General features: G+C 35.2%; 1 protein-coding gene across 1 annotated transcript; it reads right to left on the bottom strand.

Moving 5' to 3' along the window:
- Positions 1–5,801: 5,801 nt before the first annotated feature.
- On the bottom strand, positions 5,802–6,554 carry LOC107637776 (large ribosomal subunit protein eL27). The gene has a single exon (XM_016341102.3). The coding sequence runs from the start codon at positions 6,503–6,505 to the stop codon at positions 6,098–6,100; it is 408 nt and encodes a 135-aa protein (XP_016196588.1). The 5' UTR covers positions 6,506–6,554; the 3' UTR covers positions 5,802–6,097.
- Between the last annotated feature and the right edge of the window lie 13,671 nt (positions 6,555–20,225).

Raw genomic sequence — 20,225 nt, 5'->3', positions numbered from 1 at the left:
ATTCAGATCATGGGCTAGGCATTCGCGGGGAGTGACTTCTCGGAGGAGAACAGGAATAGCTTAGTTCGGGAGTTCGTTGACGATATTCCTGATCTGCCAGCTGACGTTCTAGGTTTTGCATCCTGTGACGCAATTCCTGCATTATTCTGGCACTATTGCTGCCTGTTCCCCCAAAGGGGCACCTCTCTTGAGATCGTGAAGAGGGCTCGGGTCGTCGTGGAGGGGACCTCGTGCGCTCCCGGGAGGAAGCCATGGAGGCTTCCCCTCTGGGCTCGGCCCCGCGGCCTGGTTCTCCAGGACCCAATACGACGTCCATTCAGGCGTAGTCCCCACAGACGGTGCCAATGTACGGTAGCTCGGGTACCGGACGGTTCGGGGAGATCCTTTAATTGGTAAGGTGGGGTACCGCCTGGTTCCGGGTTACGGGGTTGGAGCTGGAGCAGCCGACATTCCGAGGTCTTGGTGTGGAGAGAGGGGGGGTGCCACCTGCAAAGAAACTCCGACGCTCTAGTCAGTCAGATGTGCAGGCGAAAAGTGGGCAAGGTGATATGTGTGACGTACCTTGGGGGAGGGGTAGGACCCTCCCCTTATATACCTTGTCAGAAAAGTGGGCCCCATAGGAAAAGGTCTCCTTCCAGGAAGTTTCCTTCTCCCCAGCTGTTATGCAGCTGGCAAGGAGGGTGCGTGGCCGGGTCGCCAGACAGGCGGGTACGATGACTCGCTCAACCGGGTCAGTAGGTCTTCGGGCTGGGTCGGTCTTCACACCTAGCTGGGCTAGGCCGTAACAGTAGAACTGCTTGATTTTCAATTTAAGAAACTCACTCAACTTAATCTCACTTGTCTATGATATGGTTTTGTCAAGGAAACCAAAAAATACTTTGGTACTCCTCTCATATCTCTTTATACGAAGATTATAATAATTCAAGAGGTATTTATAATTTTTTATTAAGTTAAAATAAAAAAAATTCTAAACTTATTGACATAAAATCTAATCTAGTAATTAAATAAAAAAAATCAAAATACATCAAATTAAATTAAGAATACAATATATTTTTTGTCTTTAACGTTTATGATTTTTTTTAAAAATACTCCCGTAACTTCTAATGTTACTTAATTTTGTCCCTAACATTTTTGTTTGTATCAAAATTACTCTAGATATTATCTCCATCTAAAATATTGCGGATAAAATCAAAAATTTTTAAGAATAATTTTGAAACAAATCGAAAACATTAAGATACAAATATACAATTGAATAAATCGAAAATGTTAAAGGCAAAATTGAATAAAATTAAATATCGGAGATATTTTTGAAAAAAATTATAAACTTTTAAGAAAAATAATAGAGTAAACTACCATTTCTACCAACGAAAGTTGAAAACGCTGACATATCTACCCATAAAAAAAAGAAATTATCATTTGCACCCATAAAACATAAGTTCCATATAACAAAATTATTCCAACACTAAAAAATTACATAAGAACCCCAAATTACCCTTATCATCATCCGCATCATCCATCCCTCCTTCTCTCCTTCCCTGTCTCACCCTCGCCTGAGCCAAACTCTGAGTTCAAAGGCACCACCACCTCATTTTCTTCATCACTATCATCACCACCACCACCACATACCTCCATTATCATCTTCTTCACATAAAACAACAACAACAACAACAACAACAACAACAACAACAACAACAACAACAACAACAACAACAACAACAACAACAGCAATAGAAAAAGTAAAGAGGAAAAACGAAGAAGACAGTGACAGATCTACATAAGAAGAAAATGCTATGAAATTGAGAAGGGAGAAATTTGTAGCTGCGGTGTGGTTTCAAACAGCAGAGGAGACACCGCAATTTTAAATTTGTTGTCCAATTCATCCACGCCCTTCACTGCTGTGAGTTTCCTATTTTTATTTTCTTCCCATTTTCATAACTCAATCAATGCAAAATCTGCAATCCCATAATTGCAATTTTCTATTTTCATTCTTTTCTTCATTCAATAATGCCTCTTTATATGTGTGTGCTTATCTTCTCGTTTTAACTTGCATGTTGATTCTAAAAGAAGCCCCTTTTTTGGGTTGAGGATTCGAAAAAGCAGAAGAGAGAGAAGCAAAACACAGAAAGGGAAGAGAGAGAGAGAGAGAGAGAAAGAGAGAGAGGAATGAGTTGGCAGAGTTGACGGACTCTGGCGGCGGCGAGGAGTTCAGAAAATGGAAGGAGAGAGAGAGAGGATGGTGTTAGTGGTGGTGGTGGTGGAAGAAAAAAGATGATGCACATGATGATAAGGATAATTTGGGAGTTTTATGTGATTTTTAGTGTTTGGATAATTTTGTTATATGAAACTCATGTTTTATGGGTACAAATGGTAATTTTTTTTTTTTTTTTTTTATGAATAGATGTGTCAACGTTTTTAAGTTTCGTGAGTAGAAATGATAGTTTACCCAAAATAATATGTTACCCTTAAATGAAATATTCTAAAAATATCAACCAATAATCTTTAAATAATACTTAAACTCTCTGTGTCAAGAATATTTGGATCACGTATCAAAAAACATATACTTGAACATGATGATGATAGAATTAGAATTAAAAGCTATATAAGTGTAATTCATGGATGCAATGCTACAACATTACCTGGTTGTTGTTGTTTATTTGTTTGGTTTGGATTCATGTTTTCACCTAAACTCAACCGTGACTGTTGTGGTAACAAATTCACTGGCGATATTTCTTTTTGCGACAGTACTTCTCTGTCGGGGGCGACTTAGGTCCCGGCGGCAACTAATGCCTGCTGTATTGAGGATTCATGATTTGATTTCCCGGCGGCAACTGTTGTCTCTCTTAACCGCCGTTCTCTTCTCTTTGTGTGCATTCTGATGCCCTCCCAAAGTTTGGCTATTGGAGAATTTTTTGTTGCAAAACTTACACTGTAACAGTCTCTTATTTTGCAGATATTTTTTTAGTAGCTTTACATGACCTTGGTGATGGGGCAAGAAGCTTTCCACAATCTCTACCGTGGTTACGAGTATTATCTGATATTGTTGCCCTTTTAGTTCTCCTTAATTTTAATTGGATTATATATATTCTTTCCAATTATAGTAGGGTTGTGATTTAGTTAACTAGGTTATCATGCTGTGTTATTAGTTATTAGTTATTACATATCAAATCTTTTTTTTTAAATTTAATTACTATATTAAATTGCATATGAGATTAATTTGAAATTCAATCCTAGATTGATTCTCCAACTAGGATGTTACGGTTCGGTTTTTTTTTTTTTTTTTTTGAAAGTAAAGGCTCAACACTGAAGTGGAGCAATGTAATCAGTTACAAGACCGATAAAAGTATAATAACTCTTATGTCATCTCCAATATTGCTATCAACAACATGAGTTATTTACAACACCATTCTTTAGCACATGAGAAAGATTGCTCGACACAGTCACCAATCCCTGTTATCTTACACTGAAATATGGCATCGTTCCTGCGTAACCAGATAATCCATATAAATGAGAAGAACCCAACTAGCCAATGCTTGCGCCTCTCTTTTTTCATTGACACGGATCTCCAACTTTCAAAGTGCTCTTTCAACGTACCAGGGACAATCCATGTCTGTCCAAACGCCGAGATCCAAGCACACCACACCTGCCAAGAGTACTCACATGTAATAAATAAATGTTGTATATTTTCAACATCTTTCTTGCACAGCACGCACATCACATCATTCTGTTGTAGGATTCTCAGTCTACTTAGTCGGTCCTTTGTGTTGACCCAGCCTACCAAAGCAAACCACGCAAACAGCTCCACACGAGGCGGAACTAAGCCTTTCCATATCTTCTTGGTGAACCTGAATTTCAGAAGCTCCTCATCCAAAGTCTCTTCCTACAAAACCTATACAAACGAATTAGTAGAATAAACGCCTTTTTTAATCAAATTTCCACATGTTACGGTTCGGTTTAAATTAGTTTTGAAAAAAAAAATTCAATACGATTTGAAGTATATAATTTGTTGCACCTTAGGTTGGATCGGTTTGATTTTATTTTTAAATTCAATCAAGACATATCCAAGCTATTGCGCTTTTGATTGGTTTGGTTTAATTAGTTTTTAAAAAAACAAAATTTTAAAATTTTATTATTAAAAATAGAAATAATTTTAATTTGATAAAACAAATAAATAAATGAATCTCATTTTATATTTACAAAATACTTACTAATAATAGTATATGAATAAGATAAAAATACGTAACAAATTAAACATTTTATATTTAAAATTTAAATTTAACAATAAATAATAATATTATATTACATTTTGTAATTTAGATTAAATTGGTTCAGTTTTTAAAAGTGGATACAAAATCCGATCAAATCCATGCGATTTGATAAAAATAGAAGCCGATCTAATCCAAATTAGTTTGAATTTCGGCTAGTAACTTAGTATCGAATTTTGATTGGATTTCGGTTTGTATTAGATTGAATGAGCGATTTTGTTTAAATTAGTTTAAATTTGAGCATTCCATTTCCAATAGATTATAATATGTATACACAAAAAAATCAATATGTGTATACAAAAAATAATCGCCAAATCAGTTTTTCGTATAAAATACAAAATACAAAACACATATATTGATTGTTCTTTTTTTTTTTTTTTGTCTTACACAACATTCACCAACTCACACACCCATCTCTATTATTACTCTATTAGCATAGAATCACCCACTTCTATTATTACTCTATTAGTATAGTTCTATATTCTTCCATGAGGATTTTAACCTAGTGCAGCTCCAAGTGAGGCAAACAAAATTACCATCTGACCTAGGCAAACATATATTGATAGTTTGGAGTTTTAGATTAAATTTTTCCAACATAAATGTGTTCTAACTTATAAGGTAGGCAAAAAGGTAAAAAATTGGTTTACAAATTTAACCTAGTTTTATAAGGACAAAAAAAAAAGGCTACATTGGTTTGTTGAAGCATCAAAAACTTATTTATAAATTAAAATTGATTTTACATAAAAGTGACTTTTTAAATGAAAATATCAATTCTAAATGAAAAATTGGTTTTCAAGTAAAAAATTCGATCTTTAAATGAAAAAAAAAATTGTTTTTTTAAATCAATTTTTATTTTAAAATTGATTTAAAATTCATCTATTACTTTAAAATTGATTTAAAATTCATCTATTACTTTTGTTACCAGATAATAACGGTTTTCTCAATTCTCATTCAAGGAAGCAAGCTAACTAAAGCTTCTCTATTGAATATTGACAAAGATTGAAATTATTGTTCTCACCCAAACAGTATTCATGCTATACCAAACACACTTATTTCATCTTACGGCTCAGGCGAGAAACCCAGCGTTGATATGACTTCATCAGAAAGGTTTAAAGAATTTGAGGTCTTGCAGCTCTAAGTTTCATTGTGATGTCATATTTAGAATTGAAGTATATTCTGTCTTACAATTTGCAACATTGAAAGGAGGGTATAATTATTGAACAAAACTTGCAACATAGAAAAACATTCACTCATTGAAAGTGCACCAGAACAAGGTATTTCAACAGCCCTGCTATTCTTACCACAATAGAAACAAAGATGAAATATATACTACTACACTGAATAGCATTCTCAGTAACACCACCAAAATTTGGCAATTCATCTACCACGGTCTTAACTCTTAAAAGTCATCGTTCACAAAATCATAGCTCTTTGCTGAACATGTTATCTGAACATTCTTAAAGGCATGCTACAACACTCTGTACTCTGTATTATAAAAAGGTGAAACCCAGTACCATATGAAACCAAAGGCAAAAACTCAGAAAATCAACATTAATCTTAACAAAATTGCTGCCACATTTACTCTAGCTATAAGTTATTTTTATCGGATTAAACTAAATTAGATTCAACAACATCATTTATCTACCAGCATATAATCCAAAAGGTAGCATTTGGTAAAACGCAGCGTTTGAAAACCATAATCTCGAAAATGAAACTATTACAATCCAAACAGATCCTGAATAAACTCAGAACACATATAAGCACCAAAACTAAATACTTAAACATCTTTAGAAATGTAAAATGAAAAAAAAAAAGGCACCATTTTTGTGAAATGCTTAGAATCTGAGCTTGGTGAAGAACCAACGATTCTTGCCAGTCTTGAACCTCTCCTCGAGCCTCTTCTTGGACTCTTTAAGCGCCGCAACCTTCTTGTCCTTCGACTGAAGCGACTCGACCGTAACGGCGTCCTTCAAATCCACGTCAAGCGTGTAGCGCGTTGGCATCACGTGCTGGTAGTTAACCATCTTAACGAACGCCTTCACGCGCGACTTCTTCGCCGTCTTCTTGGTGGAGTCCCTCTTCACAACCTTCGAAGGGTACTTCTTGATCCCGGCGACGAGGCAGTGGCCGTAGGGGCGGTCGCGAGTGCCATCGTCGAAGGCTCGTATGATGACGGCCTTGCGACCCGCGTATCGGCCTTGCAGCACGATAACCGCTTTGTTTGGTTTCAAGAACTTCACCATCTTCCTTCTTCTGCTTCCGCTGCGTGTTCTCGGTTATGAAGAGGAGTGAGGCGTGTTAAACCCTAGATCTAGATGAATATAAAATCTAATATGATTGGGCCTGTGTCGAAGGGCTGGGCTCAGTGTATTCAGGATACAAGCCCACCATGTATTCTGACAAAAACTTTATACATGTCCAATTTTTTTACAAAAAAGCTTTCCTTGTTATCAGAAAGTGTTAAGAATGGATTACTTTAGAAATTAGATACTTTTTGTTATCATAATTGATTTCATCTTCATGATCAATAACATTAACACGTGATAATAAAATCATGAATCCTAAAGCAAGGATTGTAAAAGGCCAGCTCAAAATATATGGTCACAAGATAAAAGGCAATATGCAATGTTGGTTATTGATTTATTATTCAGTTTATTGCTGGTTAGTTTATTACTGGTTTCTGTCCTTAATTAATTGTTCAGATTATCAGGTTTTGTTCAGTTTATTCTTGATAATTTGGTATTGCTGGTTATTGATTTTTTGTTCAGTTTATTACTGGTCAGTTTATTGCTCAATCTATTGTTGATAATTTGGTATTGTTGGTTATTGATTTATTGTTCAGTTTATTGTTGGTTTCTGTCCCTAATTTATTGTATTTGTTTATGTATTTTGACGTCAGTTCAAGTGAGAATATGACTCTGCTGAAACTGAGACCGACGAAGGTAAGAGAAAACCTTGTAGACCTAGGTCTTGGACATGGGATCACTTTACTAAAGATGAAACTAGTAATCCACAGTATCCTAGAGCTAAATGTAATTGGTGTGGGACTAGTTATGCTTGTGATACACATAAAAATGCCACTAGTAACTGTTTTTTTTTTTATTTCAGGTTGGTTTGCATTAAGAAGTTTAGCTATTTTGTTAGAGAAGACACCATAACTTTGCTATCAGTTTAATGACAATTTATTTTTATTTTCAGTTGTGTTGACTGTTGAACTATTAAACTTCTTTAATTGTCGTATTTGAATTCTGTTGTCGTTAAATTTCATTAGATCAAGACTTTGTTAGTTATTGTGTATTTCTGTTTGTCGATTTCAATGTTATGACTTTGCATAATAGTATGGTAGTATTTTTTTTGAATTGATTGAAAAAACTGAACAAACCGAACCATTTATTTGGTTTGATTCGGATGGCCTTAATAAAAAACCGAACCAAACTGAACCGCAATTTAATTAGACGATCGAATCGGATGATTTTTCCCTCAAAAACCGAACCAAATCGCACCGCGAACACCCCTAATATGCATCATTGCATACTGCTCTCAGTACTCCATTGATGGCACTTGAAGAAATTAACTAAATGAATAAATAACAGGAAGAAAAATTCTTAAACAATGAATACAATACGTGGATGAAAACTTAGGAAAATATGTAACTCCTATTGAATTCATTATAACGGATTATTTTAAAACAATGCCACTCAATTTTATATTTTTTTGACAAATTTAAAATAAATCTAAATTCACTTGATTGTATGCCATTTGTGTATAATATAATGTGTTCTAGTTTGGTAAGTCAAAATTGCTATGCCATTCAGAAACTCAAACCAATCATATTGCCAATTGCTTAATATTATTTTATATTCTTATTAGAAATGATTAAAAAATATTAAAGAAACAAACGTCGTAAATACTAAATACATTGAATGTTTGAGGAATGTAACTTGGATGGCAAATTTTGATGACTATTAATTTAAAAAATCACTTTAAGTACAATTTTACGATTTAATTCGGGTAAAATAGGAACTTCCAGTTGTTGAAAAGTTATAACCTAATAAAAGATAAGGAGTTTACTATCAGTACTGATAGAAGGTTTTTAAAAAATGTTAATGACAAAATTATTTTTAAATAATTTAAAAATACGATAAAAGAATTAATAAATATTATATATTTTATAAATAATAAAAAAATTATATCTAATAAACGATTTATTTATTTGATCTCATTTTTATTGTAATATTTGAATAAATACTTAAAAAATATAAAAAATTCAAAACAAAATTTAATTTTTAATTTTTTTATTTTAAAAAATATTGTCATTCCCCGTAAAAAAAATTTACTTAACAAAAATCTTATTTTTTAATAATGACTATAAAAATTTACATCAAAATTTAATTTTCTAACAAAGTTGACGTAAAAAAAAGATGAGCTAGTTCTTCCATAGATGATGAAGTTGCTGCTAGCGTTTGCTGAGGACTGAGGGTTTTGTCTTCAAAATCGGCGAGGGATTTGGGCTTAGGGCGACTCAATAAGTCAACAGAGGATTTGGGGTGAGATGATCTCCAATTAAAAGAAACCCTAACTCAGAGCATTAGCAGTGACAGATTCAAAGAAGGGAAAACGTTTCTTCGGTAAATGCTTCTTCCTCAAACCTATAATCTTAATAACTTAATATAGCTTCTGCTAGCACGTCTTCAAACATCGCTTTCTTTCTTTCGTTCGTTTGTGGAATTTATCATTTAGTCCTTAATGTTAATGTTTACCTTTTTTTTCGAAAAAAAGAATGCTACATATCCAAGTATTTTTGTTAACTAAGTCCAACTAAGTTAGTCTAACATCAATAAAAATTAATTATCGATATTGGATAGCATTGCTCCAAATCTTATTGTTTAATTTTGTTAGAATTGGTTTATAAGAAAGACTGATGAAGGGAAATTTGTGTGTCGATAAAGAATTTCGCAAATAAAATCTAGTTGCAAGTATAGTTCTAAACCAACAAACAATTCCTCAATAAAAAATTTGTTTGTCACAAGTACAAACCCCAATAAAAATATAAACCGAAGTATTTAAACCTCGGGTCGTCTCTCAAGGAATTGCAGGAAAGTGTTCTTGTTATTGGTTATGGAACAAGTATATTTTGGGGTTTTGAATAAGGGACAAGAAATGTAAATAGCAAAAGCAGTAAATGAAACTCTAATAGTAAAAAGGGCTTGGCAAGAGTTGATGGTTAAGGATCTTTATAAGGATCTTTATCCTTGTTACTAACCATAACATGATAATTGCAAGGATCAATCTCATTAAGTCATCCTCTAACAAGTGAAGAAAAGTCAAATGAGCTACACCAATCCTAATCCATAAGTCCTAGCCACTCACTAATTAACTTCGTGGAAGCTAGAGTCAATGGACACCAATTATCAAGACTTGGACATTAGCAACTCAATTTCACCTAAGTTACCATCCCAAGTCAAGAACACAAAAATCTACTCTAACATCCTTCCAAGCATTTTATCAAACACTTGGAAGGCACAAAAGGAAAGTAAAACAAGATTGCAAGAAATATAAATCTACAACTACCAATTGCAAGTAAATTAACAACAACAACTCAAATCAACAATAAAGGAACATGAAACATAAATTGTATTAAAGGAAAATAGAAGAAACAAGAGTGCATCAACAACAAAGTAAACAAATACAAAGAGTAAAATACTAAACTAAAGAAGCAAAGGTAAAGGAACAAGAATTTGTAAAGGAAAAGTAAATCAAAGCATGAATTAAACCTAGATCTAAGAAATCCTAATCTACATCTAACCTAATTCTAGAGAGAAGAGAGAGCTTCTCTCTCTAGAAACTAACTAAAGCATGATGAAAACTCCCTATGTGCTCCCCCCCCCTTTGACTCCTCTTGAATTTTTCATGTAATAGGCTCTGGAATGAGTTGGATTTAGGCTTGGGAAGCTCAGAAATCGCCTCCAGCGTTTTCACTTTAATGAGGTCACATGCGAGCTGCGACGCGTACGCATGGGTCACGCGTATGCGTCAATTGGCATTTTACTTCCCACGCGTACACATCATGTCACGCGTACGCGTCGCCATGCGACTCCATATTCACGCGTACGCATCGTTTCACGTGTGCGCGTCGATGAATGCACTCCCAATCCTTGATTTTCCATGATCTCTCCACTTTGCATACTTTTCTCTTCACTCTTTTGATCCATTCCTAGCCTTTTCAACCTGAATTCACTAACAAACACATCAAGGCATCAAGTGGAATCAAAGGTGAATTAAAATTAACCAATTAAGGGCCTAAAAAGCATGTTTTCACACTTAAGTACAAATTAAGGGAGAATTACAAAACCATGCCATTTCATTGAATAAGTGTGAGAAAAGGTGATAAAATCCCCTCAATTCAGCATAAAATACACCACAAAATAGTGGTGCATCAAATCTCCCCACACTTAAACAATAGCATGTCCTCATGCTAAACCAAGAAAGAGACAAAGGGTATCATCATTTATTAAAATATAAACTAACTAAATGCAATCTACCTACATGTAATCTATCTAAATGGATGCAATTACTTGGTCAAAATAAATCAATTTCCAAGAAAGTATATATGCACATAAAGGCTAAAGGTATTAACAATCAAGCCAAACCACAATTGAATTAAGTTATTGAAATTTTACAAACTTGCAAGAAAAGTGATGATTCTAGGTGAAAACATGTAATTGAGCAATCGAACCCTCACTAGATGTATATCCGCTCTAATCACTTAAGTGTATGGGGTTGATTTACTCAATTCTCTCCTAATCAAGCTTTTCAAGGTTTATTTTTCATCTAACAATCAACAATTATTTTATGCATGCATACAAATATTTTGAGGTCTTTTCCATAGGTTGTAATGGGGCTAGGGTCAAGGTAGGATTGTATATGGTTAAGTGGACTAGAATTTGAATCTTTGATTAACTTAAACTTCCCACCTAACCTATATAACAACCTATACAATTCTAAACAAACCTAACTACCTATTCTTCACTTTTTCACATACTCATGCATTCTTCTTTGATCACAACTCATATGCATTGATTTTTATTAGACTTCACTTTGGGGCATTTTGTCCCCTTTTTTATTGCTTTTCTTCTTTTCTTTCTTTTTCTATTTTTATATATATATATATATATATATATAAAGTATATACAAAAGTATCAATGCATATGGTTTTACATTTAATTAACATATGAGTATGTACCCAATTCCCATGATTTTCAACAAAAATGCAAAACACACCTTTTTCTCAACCAATGTCCCAAATTTTTTCACACTTGAACGATACACACTCACTAGCCTAAGCTAATCAAAGATCTAAATAAAGGACATTTATTATTTTTTCGCTTTAAGGCTTGTAATGTGCTAAAATTAAGAACAAGTGGGTTAATCGTAGGCTCAAAGTTGGCTAACAATGGAAGATAAGAGGTAAGGCTATTTGGGTAAGTGAGCTAAATGAAATAATGGCCTCAATCATATAAATGCATGTCTACACAAAATAATTGACATAAAGAATCAAACAAATCAAAGATTACAATCATAGAAAGAGAATAATCACACAAGAAGAAAAATAGTGGTTATAAGATGTAACCACAGAATTAGGCTCAAATCTCACATGCTTGTGTTCTTAGCTCAAAAACACGATCCACAATATATAATTCAAGCAAGTTCCAATGAAAAAAAATTTTTTTACTCAAATCAATTGGGATGTCAATGGCCTATAGATAAATTTCTTGAAAATTTTTATTATTTTGACTAAGCTTATTAAGTATATATATACAAAAATAAGAAAATGCAACTAAAATCCTAAAAGACTAAAAATGAAATGCAAAAGTGTTGGAATTAGAAATTTGTCACCCAAAAATGCCGACTGGTTGGACGACCTCCCCAGACTTAAAAGTTTGCACCGTCTTCGGTGCATTCAAAGATGAGCTAGGGGGTACGGTGACTTGCCGAATTGCCACCTTCAGCTGGTGGATCAACCGGCTGCTGCATGTTCTTCGTCCCGCTTCCATTGTTGCTTATGGTGCTCATCCTGAAAATAGAGGACAGGATAGTAAGAAAAGTAAATGTAAAAGCAAGGAAGCATAAATTGTTGGAATGAGGTAAATCACTAGAATAAAGTAAGTGAATTAGTATGACATGGATAAAAGTAAGTGTGTATTCTAAGTTGCACGCGATTTAGAACACACATACTAACATAAAAAGCTATGTCACAGTTACACGAAAGGAACATGCACTTCACTCATCCTAATGTGCTTGAGATGCTCTAAACTTGTGGGTCAAGACAACCAAACAAGTAATAAAGAAGCATGAAAGCATTCAAGCCAAAAACATATGGATGCATATGATCAAGAAACACAATGCATTAAGATAAATGCACAACATCCATCAAGAAATTACCTAGTCAAAGAAAAGGGTTCAAATCACATGGTGGCCAAATCATGCAATTCAAAAGACTTAAAAAGCTTGAAGGCAATGTCATTCACTTGGTGTTCACAAACATGAAGCATTAGAATCTCAAAACCAAGTAACAAAATATAACCTCGATAAAGAATCCAACAAGGATAATTAACAACAATGATGTTAAACTAACACCGCATCAATAATCAGCAGCAAGAGATAGTAAACAAGATTAACAATCCAACACTTATAATGAAAAATAGAAAATTGATGAAAATTAAACTAACTAAACAACTAACTATCTAAAGGGAATAGTTATAAATGGTGTTTGGTAGTGTTGGATGATGGTTGAAGAAAGAAATGAAAAGAGAAGAAAGGAAGAGAAGGAAAGAAATGGAAATAAGAGAAGAAAAGAAGGTGATGAAACAGGGCTATCCACGCGTACACATAGGGTGACGCGTGCACGTGGGGTGGTGAAATGGGAGCGACGCGTACACGTGGGTTACGTGTACGTGCGATGCGTTATTCAGAGAGGCGACGCATACGCGTGAGGTGACGCGTACGCGTGGGTAGGCTTGTGCCTAAGGCACAAAACGCGCACCAAGTAGGCATAACACTCTAGAATTTGTATGGGGGTGAAAATTTTGGATCCACACTTATGCGTGGATGACGCGTGCGCGTGGATGGTTGAAAAGCTTGGGGGCATGCGTACGCGTGGATGGTGCTCTATTTTTCAAAATTTTTCTAAGTTCTTGCACCAAACCAAGCATTGCAAACCTCCAAACAGCTACCAAAACACCATAAAACCTTATGTAACATATTAGACTACCAACTAAACTCAACAAACCAATCAAAACATGAAATTAAACTAATTTTACCAATATTTACAAAAAGATAAAAATGAAAAGATGTTACCATGGTGGGGTGTCTCCCACCTAACACTTTTATTTATTGTCCTTAAGTTGGACTTATGGGGAGCTCCTCATCAAGGTGGCTTGTGCTTGAATTCATCCTTGAACATCCACCAATGCCCAATAAGCTCCATTCTTCAAATTTAATAGGTTCAAGCCTTGATGGAGTTCTTCACAAACCATGAGCTCCCAAAATTGATTATCCTTGTGCGATCCGGGATCCCACACTTTGTTTTGACACCATCTTTAAATTGATCATCATTAGTCTATCCGGGTGGAAAGCAAGATGAATTCTCAATGAAGTGCCGAATTCTCCTTCTAGACCCACCTAATTGAGCACTAGTCCAATCTTTGTATTTCATCCTTGATGTGTCAACCGAAATGAGCCTTGATTTGCAACGCCAACCACGAAACATCCTTCTTTTGCGCTTCATCCCACAAAGTTTCCTAAGTTGACCATCCGTTTCAAGCAAGCCATATTTGAGTGGGATAATAAAGCTAATAGAGATGAACTTCACCCACTCAAATGTAGGAGTAGATGACAACCTAGGTAAAGAACGTAACCTTCCAAGGATCTTGACAAAGCGTATTCAACTCACATCCTTCTTTTTCTAAGGACCTCCACCTCTTCACAAGATTTTTCAAATTCAATCCTTTGTTCATCAATTTCATCTAACTCTTCTCTATCACTCAAATCATAAATGGGAGGATGAGAGAAATCTACCTCCACAGCACTTTCTATCTCAACGGAAGAAGGTTCTTCAAATTCAAAGGATTCACCACCAAGAAGGTTTGATGCATGATCTTCATCACCAGGGGAACTCAATTCTTGCTCTATCCCATCCAATTCTTCATATGGAATATGCCTTGGAGGTTGTGCACTTTCCTCCTCAACATCAAATTCAATCTTCTTGGAGGAGTTTTCTTTGACTTTATATTCCCATGGCGGTTCCGCATCTCCTAAGTCTTCAACCACTTCTTCCTCTTCTTTAACAACCATAGGTTCCTCTAATTGTTCTAACACAAAGCAACATTCCTCATTTTTCACCAGAGTTCCCAATCTCTCCTTCATGCTATGCTCTTCAATTGATTCTCCGCATGTGGCCATGGGAGTTCCTTGAGTGTTCAAGTATTGGGAGGCTAATCGCTTTATCACCTCAAAAATGCTATGTTATTCTGGCAACCCAAACCAATCAGATTGCCAATTGCTTAATGTTATTTTATATTCTTATTAAAAAAGATTAAAAATATAAAAAAAAAACAAACGTTGTAAATAGTAAATACATTGAAATATTGAATGTTTGAAGCTAAAAATACTTTGCCCTCTTTGGATGATTCTAGAATTGGGAAATGAATAATTTTAACCACAAGGCTGTATTCCGAATTGAGCGTTCTGAATATTATAGAATTGAATTCTTTAGATTTTACGCTAAATAATGACATAAATTTGAATATTTCTGAGAATTGGACATGATAAAATTACAATAGCCAATTAAAATTATCTGTTTTGAAATTATACGAGAATTCAATTCCTGTAACTGGGTGGGGTTGCCGGGTGGGGAAGAGAAAAAGGAAAAGCCAATTCTAGTTATAGGCATTCCGATCCATATAATTAAATTCTTTTTATATAAATTAAATTCAATTCTGTAATTGTGTTTTATTCCAAATATCAAACATCAAATCATCATCATAATAAACAAAATTAAATTCATGCGCATCCTATCTTTTTCCTATTGCAATCAAGTGATAATAGACTCGTAAAGCTAAAGGATGTAAATTATAATAATTGTTAACATAACAAGCTAAGATATAAAAGATCCAGTCAACAAAAAAAAAGTCCAAGCTACAAGGCCTGAGGCCATGTGAATTTGAGGAGTTCCATATTTGGATGTCATGGTTTACCATATGAAGAACTGGATAGTTAAAATGAGAACTGAAAGAGAAACATGATTGAATAACATGGTATAGCACTATAGCATGTGTTCATTGGTGCCTACATGAAATACAGAGAATTTGGTTCAAATCCTGGCCTTAACTAGATCATCCTCCTGTGACCCCAAATGAATAGATCTTCAATGTGTTCAAAACATGGAGCCACGATTTAATTCCTTTCTTTCTTTACAATTCTTTCTATCTATATTTAGGGTGTTTGTTTACTCCTACAGATTCAAGTATCATTTCTCCATTTTTTTAATGGTATTCAGACCAACTAGGCTTAACAATCTTGTGTACAAAATTTGTAAAACTCGCAACACGTTTACTCAATTTATTAGTAAGCTATTTTTATTAGATTAAACTAAATTAAATACTTAATACAAATTAGATTCAACAGACAATAGCCACAGTTATTGAAAGTTGTGGTAGGCTTAGAGAAGAGGGGGTTGAATATATGCCTTCCTTTTTGTTGTTGTTATGACCCTTTTAAACAAAATTACAATTCTGATTCTTTTTAAACTAAGCAGCGAAAATTTATGAGACAATTTATTTTTGTCTCATGAATATCAGAAAACAGAACACAGCAGAGAAGAAAAATCCTAACACCAGCATGTATCCTGGTTCAGTTGCCTTGTGCTATACAACCTACGTCCAGTCTCCTCCACAACAGTGGAAGAATTTTCACTATAGTTAACAGTATTACATACACCAATTTCACAGGATTGACCCAATCCTTTCACACTCAAGTTCTAACCTAACTTGACATTAGCTATGCTAATACTTAACTATTCACTCTTAGTGCTAACCCAACTAAGAAAGGGATACCTTACAGGTACAAGATACAAGACACTTAACCAACCTAAAGAAATCAGAAAATAACTCTAGGCTTTTCTCTCAAGTGTTTCTCTCAGCCTTTTTCCACTCATGGTTTTTTCTTAAGCTTTCTCACAATGCCTTTTCTCACAAGAAATTACAGAAAAATAAACTTAGAAAAATAAATTACAATCAGTAAAACATGAAGGAGATTGATTTCATCAACAGCCTCTGTGCTATGCGAAAAACCAGATTGGCAAGCCTCTGATTCAGTTCTTTATACTGGCGGAATGCACCTTTGATTAGGTTACACTGTCCAGTTAGTTGAACTTCTTCAAAGAGCTCTCTCAGAACAAAACCTCTATTCACTGGTTTTCTCTCCTTGCTTCTGAATGAGCAGAAAGTCTTCTTTTATCTCCTTGCATGTTGCTGGGTTCTTCTTCCAAGGTCAACACCTTGAGCCTTGAGCTTCACCAACCCACAGATACACTTTTTCTCCTTAATCCCCAGAGCAGAAACTCTCCTTCTGACTTCCTCATCTTGACCGAAAGTCATATAGCAGCAACCATAGAAATCTTCCCATGGTCAACTTGATCTTAGCCCTTGAAAACCAACTTGGTCCCCAAGTCATGTTTAAGACCGTGGATACACAGCAGAGAAGAACAGAAACCATCTTTCCTTTGTATCCCATTTCGGATAGAGCAGAGGTTTGGAAAGAAGAGAAGAAGATCTTATGCATGCAAGAGAAAATGGGTTACCTTTAACCTAAGCTTGATTTGGTTTGGATTTTCTGATTAGACTTCTGTGTTTCAAGCTTAGTCCTTCTCTCTCTTGCTTCTTTGGTGACTAGCTTAGGGAAGAAGCTCTTTTTCTCTTTCTCACTTTTCTGATTTTCTGATTTGACTGAGACAGAGAAGAAAGGAACGTTGATTTGGTGAAAGCAAGTGAGAGGGAATTGAAATTCAATTCGGGCTTGGATCGGGTTCTTCTCAAGTTCAACCCGTTTTGATTTCTTTGGCTTTTTGCTTTTCCTTGGGCTCTCAATTTTGCTTTTAGCCCACCATCCTTGCTAGTTGCTTTTCATTCCATTTGGGCTGTTGAATTCTGGCCTGCAATAATAAACAATTAGTAATAAGTAATTATAATTAATCAACACTAATTATTTATTTTGCCCAAAAATAATGTTTGTCATCACTAATTAATTTGGTTAATTTCTTAACTCAACAATCTCTCCCTTGATGACAAACATGATTTAAGCAATAATAAAAAAGGAAATCAATTTGAGTAAGGTATAGAAACTCCCTTTGATTTTTGTCATTTGCTTTTATGTTGCTCCCCCTTCCCTTTTCAAGATTAGCTCCCCCTGGATTTATGCTTTCCTCTTTGTTCCTGTTTTTCATTGTTCTTAAAGAGAGCGCAATAAAGAGCTACATACATTTATCTTGGCTAAGGGATATCAAATAAGCAACATCACATAATCAGCACAACATCAAGCTAATATCTGCAACAAAAGGATTCAGCATGTGAAATCAAGTTTTAATGCAGTAATTGGACAAAAATCCTAAAAGAAGTACTAGTAGCTGTAGCATTGCCAAAAAAATTCCTAGGACATATTTACCATCCTATTATCCTAGTGCTATTACTCCCCCTTTTGTCATCAAGGGCGGATAATAAGCATGATCAACAAATACAATGTCTTGAATCCTGCAGAAAAGAGTTAGTTCATAGTGCAAAGTACTAACTAAACTACCAAAGGTGCAACAGTATTTAGAGTTATTACAGTCATCCAAAATAAAATAGTTCAAAAGTAGCGAAAGAAAAACAGAGTTCATGAGACAAAAAGAGAGCAGCAGCAGTTTTCATGAGACAATTTCTAGGCATCAGAACCATTCCCTTCCGAATTAGCTTCCTCTTCAACATCAGTGGCAGGGTCTTCATCCTCTTGAAGGTTATCGATGAAGGACATGAACACAGCCACTCTATCCCTTTATTTCTTTAGGAAGTTTTCATGCTTGCTAGCCAGCTTCCTTTGCTCTTTGCTCATAGCAATCAAGTGATTTGATTGAGAAACAAACTCCTGAACAACATCTTTGACCACATTCAGCAAGGCAAATTTCTTTCCAGTAGAGATGGATATACCCTCAGTGGAAGGAGCAGGAGAATCCTCAGGGACAAAGTCATCATCTTCATCATCTAGGACAACTCTTTCAGATCTAGTGGGTCCTTTTTGCTGTTTCACTGAACCACCCCCTTTTAGGTATGAATGTCTATTTTGATATTCCTCATTGGTCAAGTCAACACCAAAATACTCAAATATGCAAGTTAGAAATATGCCATAAGGAAGTGCTTTGTCCTTTTCACTCCTAACAGTATCAAACATATATCTAACCATCAAGTATGAAAATGAAATTTCAGTTTTGGTGAGAAGGGCATATAAAACAAGAGTATTTGTGTAGGAAACCCTTTGATATGAGCCACTTTGAGGAAGAATAATGTGGTTGACCATTTGGTGCAACTGAGCATGCTCATACCCTAGGGCTTTGTGAGTGGGTGTAATGCCATCAATTAAAGAAACATATTCACAGATGTGTGCCAATGCATCATGATAAGAAATTCCAACACCTTCGTCCCACTTAACCGAAGTGTAAGCACAAGGCCCAACATCAGTATACTTCAAAGTATCACTGATAGTTTCATTGTTTAAAACTATGTCTCGGCCCTTTACATATGAATGAGCAGTGCCTTCATGATAAGTCATGTTTGTATAAAATTCTTTGACCAATAAGGGATAAACAGGCTTTTTGATGTCAAAAAGATGATTCCAGTCCAGAAAAATCAAGTTATCAACAAATGGAAAACCTTTTCTTTTCAAAGATAGCAGATTAGCGAGAAAAGAGGGACACATGGTACGATACTTGTAACCCCATCATAAAAGTCATTATTCATGACAGATTTGAATCTATAGGGATTATAGTTCGAATGAGAGGTCAAAAAATAGGCTTTGCGATCAAAAGGTCTAATGTCTGGTTCTTTAACATTTTTGAGAGGGACTCGAGAGTTACCTTGTTGAGAGCGCACAGGAACTGACCTGGATTTGGGTTATCTTGGTTCGGGAACGGGTTCCTCAGCCGCCAGACGTTTGCCCTTGGAGGAGCTAGGCTTCGCAGAACCAGGTTTTGAAGAGCCTGGCTTGGAAGGTGTGACCTTTGGTGGTGGTGTCGGCTTGGCAGGGGCAGGGTACCTTGGCATGGTCTTGGTTCGTGCCATGGGAGTAGTGCGAGGAGGAGAGGTAGGAGGACAAGGAGATGGAGTAAAGGTCCGGTCTTGGGATCGAGTGGAAGGCTTTGTGGGAAGCTTGTACACTTTTTTACGAGGAGGCCTTTTAGCAATGGTTTTCTTCCTCATTTAGTTGGTTTCTGTCTTTTGAGGGAAGATAAGCAGTAAAGTGAGTGGGAAGAAACCGAAGAGTTATGGAGGGAAGAGAGAGAGTGTTGGTAACCGTACCCAAAAGAGAGTTTCTCAAACCATGCAACTGCATCATCTATTGAAAAGACTTGAAAAGACATGACCTCACACAAGAAAGATTTTATTTGATTTAAAAATAAAATAGAAAATTAATTTTAAATTTTGAAAGACAACAAAATTAAACTGAAACCCTTTTTGGACTAAAAAATTAAATCCACTTGAAAACCCTTTTGGGCCACAAAACATTAAATGAAAACCTTTTATGAAAACTTAAACACACAAGCCATCAAAAATAACAAACAAAATTGTAACATTCATGTTGGGCCCATAGGTGGGTTAAACAAAGGAAACACATAGGGCTACCCAGATCTGACTTAAGGTTGGCCCAGATTAACTT

Source organism: Arachis ipaensis, chromosome B1, assembly GCF_059453495.1.
Source record: "Arachis ipaensis isolate K30076 ecotype BB chromosome B1, ASM5945349v1, whole genome shotgun sequence".
Lineage (NCBI taxonomy): Eukaryota > Viridiplantae > Streptophyta > Magnoliopsida > Fabales > Fabaceae > Arachis > Arachis ipaensis.
This window is presented reverse-complemented; position numbering and strand designations above follow the sequence as displayed.